The sequence below is a fragment of the Pteropus alecto genome, unplaced genomic scaffold, assembly GCF_000325575.1.
Source record: "Pteropus alecto unplaced genomic scaffold, ASM32557v1 scaffold45, whole genome shotgun sequence".
In the NCBI taxonomy this organism is placed as follows: Eukaryota; Metazoa; Chordata; class Mammalia; order Chiroptera; family Pteropodidae; genus Pteropus; species Pteropus alecto.
In genome coordinates this window covers 39,810,769-39,819,794 of record NW_006442491.1, presented here as the reverse complement: position 1 = coordinate 39,819,794, position 9,026 = coordinate 39,810,769, and the positions used below count along the sequence as shown (strand labels likewise).

Genomic DNA, 9,026 nt, shown 5'->3' with positions numbered 1-9,026 from the left:
GCCCGCTCCGGCTCCCGCTCCCGCTCCCGCTCCCGGGCGGGCGGGGCAGGCCCCGAGCCCTGCGCGCGTGCTGCCTGCCGCTAGTGTCCCCGCCGCGCGAGGGGCGGAGGCGGCCTTGGCGGCCTGGAGGGCCGGAGACCCCTTTGCGCCGCGGGTCCCGGCTCCCCGTCGCCCAGTCACCCCGCGTCGACGAGGGCGGGCGCAGTGCGAACGAGCGGCCTTGGGGACGAGCAGTGCCCTGGGCGCTGTCTGTCGGGGTGGCAGACGCAGACCTGGCCCTGCGAAGGTTGATGACCAGGGCAGGCGGTGCAGAGAGCCGGGCCCCAGCGAGGGACGGTCGGGGCGGGCGGCGGAGCTGGTGCCGGGGTCCTCGGGGCGGAAACCGAGGCGGAGGAGGAAAGAACAAGGCACACCCACAGCCCTGGCCCCGCGCCTTCCGCTACCCCCAGCACCTCCCCCGTCCTCCAGAGCGGCAGTGACGGACAAGGGCCTATGCCAGGCCCGGCCCTGCTGCCAAGACCCATTAGTGAAGAACGCCGGATTCTGTATGACCAAATGTTTAAAACCTCCTACAAAAGCCCAAGTAATGAAGAATAGAAAGGATTTATCAAGCCAGTATTTCGTCTTCTCCATGTTTGTAGTTCATGATGGTTAAAATCTTTACTACTGATGCCAAATACCTTTTGTCAATTACCCTGATTTGTTAAAAAAAAAAAAAAAGCCTGAACATCGCAGCCGGCGGAGCTGGCCTCCCGGAGTCCCTGCCCGGCGTTCCCGTGCTGCGCAGCAGCCCCTGGGCAGAAACGTCCGCTTGGGGCTTGTCTCCGGAGGAAATAGGAGGCCCGTTGACAGGCTTGAGACCGTGTATCGCCTGCCTGCCCTGTAGGCGCTGCGCGAGGCCGAGCCCCAGGAATCCCCTTTGCCTGGCAAGCCCTCATCCTCCAGTGGGCTCCCACAGGTTCCCCGGGCCCACGTCTAGTTCTGGGTGGCAGGGGCTGTCCCTGGCGGTGCCGGTGCTCCCTCTGGAACTGCTTGTAGTGGGGGACAAGCTTGACTGAATGTAAATGATCCTCACCCTGGCCTCTCGGCACCCCGTTTGACTCCCTGCCAACGTCAGTGTGGCTCTGACAGGATTTACCATCTGGGCCTGGTGGGAGCTGAGGCTGCAGACCCCCTTGAAGCCAGCGTTCATGTGGGCAGGGTGTCTGCAGTCGCCTCCACTGGGTTCCGGGCGTGAGGTCATTGAGGCCAGGCCTTCCAGGAAGGCCATCCCGTTCTGTAGCCTGGGGTGCGTGCTATATGCTCCCAACACGTGCACAGACGTGACGTGGACAAAACAATTTCCGTTTGTGGTTGGGGATTGGCATGGCCGACCTTCCCGCATCTGCGTTTGGGTGCTGGGCCTGGCGCCAAGGGTTTCTCCGTAGCTGGAGGGCAGGAGACAGGCTGCCCGGTACCAGAGCACCAGAAACGAGCGAATGGCAAAGGCAGGTCTGCAGAGGGTCTTCCTTGAGTATTCAGCAGAGTAGAGCCCCCAGAAATAAACCCTCACATGGATGGTCAAAGGATTTTTGACAAGGTATCAAGACCAAGGGAGAAAGGACCATCCTTTCAACAAACAATGCTGGGAGAACTAAGTATCCACATGAAGTTGACCTTTCCCTCACATCACATACAAAAACTAACTCAGAATGGATCAAGGGCCTGAATGAAAGACCTAAAACTATAAAACCCTTAGAAGAAAACACAGGACAAAAGCTTCACAACTTGGATTTGGCAGTGGTTTCTTAGAGCTATCACCAAAGGCACAGGCAACGGCAACGAAAAAGAGTTGATGAAAATATTTAAATCTGTGCATCAAAAAACCATTGACAGGGTAAAAAGGCAACCTACAGAAAGGGAGAAAGCATTTGCAGATCATAAGTACATCTGATGAGGAATTAATATCTAGAAAAATAGAGAACTAAAGCTAAACAGTAAAAAAAAAAAAAAAAATGCAAAAGTAAGCAAAAAACTCCAATAGGTGTCTCTCCAAAGAAGATAAACAAATGACCAGTAAGTATAAAAAAAAAAAAAAAATGATGCAAAAGTAAGCAAAAAACTCCAACAGACGTCTCTCCAAAGAAGATAAACAAATGACCGGTTAAGTACATTTAAAGATGGTCAACGTCACTAATCAGAGAAATGCAACTCAAAACTGCAGTGAAAATACCGCTCACACCGGTAGGATGGAATCCATTTAAAAATTTAAAAAACAGCCCTGGCGAGGACGTGGAGGAACGGGAGCCCTTGTGCACTGTTGGTGGGAACGTAAAATGGTGCAGCTGCCATGGAAAACAACATGGCGGCTGCTCAAAAAGTTAAAGCTAGAATCATCGTTTGATGCAGCGATTCGTCTTCAGATACCTTCCTAAAAAAACTGAAAGCAGGGTCTTGGCGGGACTCACACACCCGCGTTCGCAGCTGCGTATTCGCAGCAGCAGACGGTGGAAGCAACGCAAGCGGCCATTGACGGATGAACGAGAGCGCAGGATGCAAGCGCGTAAAACAGCATCATGCAACCTGGACGGGGAAGAAAATTGTGACACAGGCATATGGATGAACCCTGAGGACATAATGCTGAGTGAAATAAGCCACGAGAAGACATACTGCATGATTCCACTTACATGAGCTACTTAGCATCAAAATCAGGGAGGAGAATTGTGGGTGCCAGTGTCTGAGGAGAGGAGGGGGTGGTGTTCAATGGGTGTAGCGTTTGAAAAAGTTCTGAAGATGGGCAGCGCGCATAGTAGTATGTCATTAGTGTGATGCCAGCGAGATGTACACTTAACGGACGAGAAGTTTCCTGTCACACATTCTACCACAATCAGAGCAAATGTTTAAGACCGTAGGACACGCAGGCACATGGGCGCACAGGCATAGGCACCACAGTCTCCTCTCCCTGGGCTGGTCCCGAGGCCAAGGTCTTCAAAGGGAAACTGGTCCCCACCCCTGGGCCTGTGAAATCTGGGTGAGCCCTTGTTAAGAAACCCTGCCATCCAGAGTCCCAGACCCTACAGGGAGGAGCGAGTGGTCCCTGGAGGGAGCAGAGAGGGCCTCGGCAGCAGGGCCTCCTGGCACCTGTGGGGGACGGGCCGCAAGCTGCCAGATGTTGGCAGCTGGGAGGAATGCCCCCATATCCCACCTGCACTGTCCCCAGCAGCCACTGCAGGGCGTCCGAGAGCCGCACCTGGCCCTGCACACAGCCCTGGGAGGGGCCCAAAGCCAGACTGCGGGTCTGCTCCCTGCCCACTTGGCTGAGTCCCCTCCCTGGGCTCCAGGCCCCTGGCCTCGCCCAGGGGATAAATTGCCGCTGAGGGGTCTCCGGGTTGGGGAAGAGCCAGAGGCCAGGTGGGATGAAGGGAGCGGGGAGGACCTGGCACTTGACACGTCAGAGCGGGCAAGTCCCAGGGCGACCGTCAGGGACTCAGATCAGCAGCTGGTTCCAGTCAGGGTTCTGGAGCACCCCCTGGCCACTCCGGAACATGCACCTCTTCCTGCCCTCAAAGTGCTCCCCAGCTTTTGTGGCACCAGGGACCGGGGCTCCTATGAGCATCTAACGCCTGATGGTCTGAGGTGGAGCTGAGGCGGTGATGCTGGCGCTGGGAGCGGATGCAGATGCAGATGAAGCTTCGCTCGTTTACCCGCCACTCACCTCCTGCTTTGCGGCCCGGTTCCTAACAGGCCAGGGACTGGTACTGGTCCACGGCCGGGGGCGGGGGTCGGGGGGGCTGCTCTACACAACCTCGACTGCCAATACGTCAGCATCACAGGCAGAGCGCATGCTGTCCCTCTGCCTCCTGGCTGTGTGACCTTAAACAAGATGGCTGTCTCCTCCTCCCAGCTGTCAGTCAGGGGCAATGATGATGGAGTCATCCCGCAGGCCTGGGGTCATCTGCATTCACGCACATGCAGTGCTCAGAAAGGCTGTGGCACTCAGTAGGCCCTCAGCATGGCAGCACTCGCCATGGCCACCATCCCCATCATCGTCATCGTCGTCATCACCACCGTCCCTATCATCGTCATCATCACCAGCACTATCATCACCATCATCACCATTGTCCCATCATCACCATCGCCACTGTCACCCTCACTACCGTGGTTACCATCGCCATCGCCATCATTGGTATGTCGTGTCCCCAGTTCACGTGGATAGATTCGAATCCTGGACTGGTGACTTCAGAAGCTGTTCTGTAACCACCCCAGTCTTGTACCGGTCCCAATTCGGGCTGTCCAGACAGACGACAGTGGCCAGTGCATGTGGTTGGTGTCTGTGCAGCGGCCCTGCCCCTTCTCAGTACCACCTGTGAGCTCACCTCACCGACAGGTAGGAGGCTGTCGCACCTGGCGCTGCAGCCCTCCAGGGGAGGCTCCCGCCTCCTCTCAGATCAGCTATTTCTGGGCCCGGCAGGGCCAGGCCGACCTGAGACGCATTGTGTGGAAGGGAACAGCCTCGAACCAGGACACTTCCTTCCTGACCGGGGTGAGCAGCGGGTCAGGGCCAAGGGATAAGCTCCCACCCATGCGGACTGTCCCACCTGCACTTGACTCCGCTGAGAGAAGACTGAGTTCTTGACAGGGTCCCTGCCCCAGAGGGGATCCTGGGCAATGTGAGCGTGCGGATTCAGTGAACCACACCAAGCAGGTCCTGGGGCCACCGCCTCCCAGCCGCCGTTCAGGGGGCGGCTCCGGTCTGAGTGACGCAGGCAGCCGCTGGTCCTCCCCAGTGTGGTGGGGCTCAAGGGGTCACGGCGGGCGTGCAGCCTTGACCGTGGGCCAGGCCTGACTGACCAGGGCGTGGGGCCTGAGCTCCGTTCGCTTCGTGTCAGATGTGTTGCTTGATGCTGCCGTTTGTTTTACTGCCTTGTTCATTTCACTGCATTCGACGTTTCCATCGTGACGGGACCTGCACGCGATAAGGACCGCGACCCCTGCAGGGCCCAGCCCCGGAGTTCCGCGTCCACCGCGCGGGCAGGGCTCCCTGCTGACCACGCTGGCGCTGGGGCAGGGTCCGGGGGTGGGGCCAGTCCCCTTTCCCACCCAGCTCCCAGGAGGCTCCCACCACCCTTCCACGGTTACAGGTCAAGGTGCTGGAGCTGGGCGCTGAGTCCACCTGGAGGTCCGGCCACCCCAGGAGAGACACTCGAGGTGGGAAACACCCGAGACACCCCATCTTCTGCCCCACCCCTCCCGGGGGGGCTGGCTACAGAGGACAGAGCCAAGGGACAGGAAAGGAGGCACTTCCGTCCCAGGCACACAGTTTGTCCAGCTGGCCTGTCCCACAGCCACGCCGAGGGCTCGCCTTGCTGGCCAGAGGCCAGGACGGTCCAGCCAAGCTGGGTGGAGCTTCAGGTCAGAGGGAGGAGGCTGAGGGGCTGGCTGCAGGACGCACCCCACCAGGCCCAACTGGCCTAAGCTGGCCGCAGGCCCCAGACGCAGACTCAGCCCGATCCCAGCTCCCGGCTGACCTCTGCCCCTGCACAGAAGGAGCCTGGACCCCTGGCCGGGCTCTCTGGTCCTCATTTTCCCCATCAGGAGGTGGAAGGTTCAACAGGAAGTGGGCGGCTAAGGGCCTTGGCAGGGGTGACGAGCTGTGAAAGGCTGCTCCGCGTGCGCACCTGGGGACAGGTAGACGGGGCGGGGAGGACCCCTGCGCCCACGCGTCCGCCGCTGTTCTGCGCCACAGAAACGGGTCCAGCTGTCTGTTTGCGGCCTGTCCGCCTGGGGGGCGACCTTGCGTGCCCCTCAGGCACTGGCCCTTGTCACTCTTCAGGGAATGGGCAGCATTGCACAGTCACTGGCCTGGGGGAGGATGGAGCCTGCCCGTCGCAGACCTGCACAGGAACCGCCACGTGGCAGTGTGCAGGGGACCACAGAGGCTCCGCCTGCTGGTTCCCCCTGTAACTGGGCCGGCAAGTCGCTGCCTCCATGGAGGGTCCTGACCACAGCCTGGCACCGCCACAGGCCCCACCGAGGCCCTGCGGTGACCCCGTGAGCAGGTGGCTACTGTGCCCATTTCACAGGGCAGGACCCCGAGGCCAAGGGAGAGGAAGTTGCTCCCCCTTGTCACAGCGAGCGCTGGGGCATAGCGTGGACAGGTGAGACGGAGCTCCACCGAGGGGCCCTTCGTGCTGGAGTGGGGGGCCTCGCTCCCCCGCATCCCCGCACCCCGCTCGCCGAGCCCGTGAGGGGGGTCACCGGTGGGACTGCGGACTTGCACACTCAAGAGCAGCAGTAACGGGGCCCCCATCCCCACTCCGTGCCCCGGCGACACCCAGATGGGGGCCTGGGATGGACCAGAGGAGAGAGTGGCCCTGGACCTCGGGCCGCTGGGCGGTGGCAGGGCCTGCTCCCCGGGCCCCAACCCAGCGCCCGGCCAGCTGCGTGCATCGGCAGCTGCCGAAACTTGCCCAGAAGCAAAGGCTTGCCCGGCCCGCCAGCCAGGGCGGAAAGGGCCGGGACCCAAACTCCCACCCGGTGGGTGGGCCTGGCCGGGCCTGTCTGGCCCCAGGCTCTTCTCCCTCCCACCCGTCACACGGGGGCTCTGAGGCCCCGGGCGTCCAGCAGGGCCTCTCCACCTGCCGAGACCTTGTGCCAGTGGCTGTGGGCGGCCATATGAGGCCGGAGACCGTCGTGGGCCCCAGGGTGGGCGCCGGCCCTGCAGTGTTTAGGACGGACAGTCCCTGTCCCCGGGGAGCTCACGACCCGGGGAACAGAACCATTAGCCTCTCATCTCAGAAGAGTTTAGGACAGTTCCCCAGGACGCAGGGCAGAGCTGGGCTGCCACAGCTGAGGGAGCGGACGGTGCCACTGGCCAGGGACGCTGCTCCGCACCCACAGTGCCAGACGGCCCTGCAGGGGGTCCCGGCCCAGAACACCGGCGCACCTGGGCCTAGGTTTCGAAGGGCAGTGGCCCTGCCGAAGGCCTCTGGGGGCCATGGGGTCATGCAGCAACAGCTGAAGAGCCATCCCTTCACACCGGTCACCCCAGCGTCCCTGCAGCCCAAGGCGGGAGGACCCAGAGCGCCAGGCACGGGGGATGGGTGTGGGGAGGCCCGGGGAATGCTGGGAGGTGGAGGCGTCCCCACCACCCGCCTCCCGCTCCCCTCCCCTCCCGGCAGCCTCTGCCACATTCCTCCCCCTGGGTGGGCAGGGACGGGGGCCCCGGTGCATTCCTGATGGAATAGGGGAGGCCCGGAGGCTGTCCGCCTCAGCCTCCCGCAGGACCCGGCTAACCTCCGCTTCCTGGGACCGGGGCCTCGGGACCTGTTGGGGACACTTGGCGTCAGCCTACACTAGAGAGCATGTGGGCACATGTCCAGCCGCAAGCAAGCCTTCGGGGCTGGGGGGTGAGATAAGGCCAGGACTTAGCAGCCGGTGCGATCATCGGCGGAGGCTCCTGACCAGGGCAGGGTGGGGGACAGTGTGGCACAGGGCCTGGGCGTCACAGTGCAGGGGCCAGCAGGGGCGGCCACGGCCTCTCTGACCCTCAGTCGCCCTCTGCGAGCCGGACTTTCTGAGCATTGCATGAGGGAACATGCGCGAGAAGCTGGCCTGGCCCAGCCGTGAGGGCACCAGGGACGCCAGCTCCCCGATGGCCCACAGGGTGGCATGTGGCCAGAGGCCCAGGTGGGGCGGCAGAGGTGCCACAGGAAGTCACATCAGCCGTTGGCTCAGGGGCCAGGGAGGTGGCACCTCAGCCCCCAGGTCACCAAGCCCAGGAGGGGCCAGGGCTCTCAGCTCTCAGAGCCCAGCCCCCCAGTCCCGTGGGGCCTCCAAGTCTGTCGTGTGTAGGTCCCCCAGGCGGCATCTCCCCAGATCTCGACCAAGGTTTCACAAATGTGGAAACTCGAGCTGAGCTCACCCACCACCCCCCCTTCACCCAAGCGGGGGACCTGGGGGATTCTGGAGGGGGACCTCATCACCTGGCCCACCTCCCTTCTCCCAGGCCAGCCCTGCCCACTGGTTGGGGACCCCCTGCCTTTCCCCTACCTTCCTAGTATTTTCGAGCCCCTTTTCATGAAATTGGGGCGACTCTAGATGGAAGTGAGTTGGAGTGTTACTTATACTCAAAGTGCCAGTGACCCTAGGGGACCCCCCAGTCAGGCCTCCTGGGGGCAGGTGGATTTCACCGTCAGGCCTCGGGGGTTTAAGCCTGCGGGCTGACCGGCACAGTGACCAGCGGCTGGCAGGCACTCGCTGGAGACGGGCCGGGAGGGGCCGGGACTCAGCCCTCTCTGCAGAGAGGACCCTGTGGTGTCTCAGGCTCCAGGCTGGGGCAGTCCCCCGTTTAAGGTTGGGTGTCTTGGGTTCACCATGGCCTTAAACACAGGCCTGCCTCCCTCGTGCCCACAGGAAGCATGTGACCTGCCGGTGAGGTCAGCCGCTGTGTGGGTGGTCCAGGGGCGCCCTGAGAAAGCTTCGCCTGTTCTGCCTGCAGGCCTGACAGGCATCCGCTCTCACCGAAGCCTCGCTCACTCGGGTCCCCCATCCTGTCCCGGGCCGGGTCCCTGGGCAGCCCCCCAAGGCTGGTGCATCTTGCAGCAGGCACCCAACCCCGTGCCTTTCCACGGCTGGCTCGCCCACTGATGGACGTTTGGGCCGTCCCCGCCTTCTGGCGCGATGAGCGTTCGTGTGCAGGGTGTGTGTGAACACACCTCCGCGTCAGTTTTGAGCATCCCCAGGAGGGATGTGCAGGTCACACGGCAACGTTGTGTTCAGCCTTCGAGGATGCACCCCAGCAGCTGCACCGTCTGCACCCCCCGTGGCGGCAGGGGGGACCCCGAGTCCCCGTCCTCGCCTGCACTGGTCAGGTGGGGAGCCCAGGGCCTGCCCCCTTGGGTCTTCCAGGCCAGTGTGAAGGTGATAAGCACAGGTGTCCCGACATCTGGCCACAATGGTCCAGCACAGAGCTTAAGATGCAAAACAAACAATAAAATAATAAAAGTAAATGAAACAAATTTCAACACAGTGAAAAGAACACGGGC

General features: G+C 61.7%; 1 protein-coding gene across 1 annotated transcript in view; it reads left to right on the top strand.

Moving 5' to 3' along the window:
• Positions 1-4,006: 4,006 nt before the first annotated feature.
• LAMA5 (laminin subunit alpha 5) overlaps positions 4,007-9,026 on the top strand; it is a 60,044-nt gene continuing 55,024 nt past the window's right edge. The window contains exons 1-2 of the mRNA XM_025039870.1: positions 4,007-4,165; positions 4,367-4,522. Coding sequence (XP_024895638.1) covers positions 4,007-4,165; positions 4,367-4,522 — 315 coding nt within the window. The remainder of the gene's footprint in view (positions 4,166-4,366; positions 4,523-9,026) is intronic.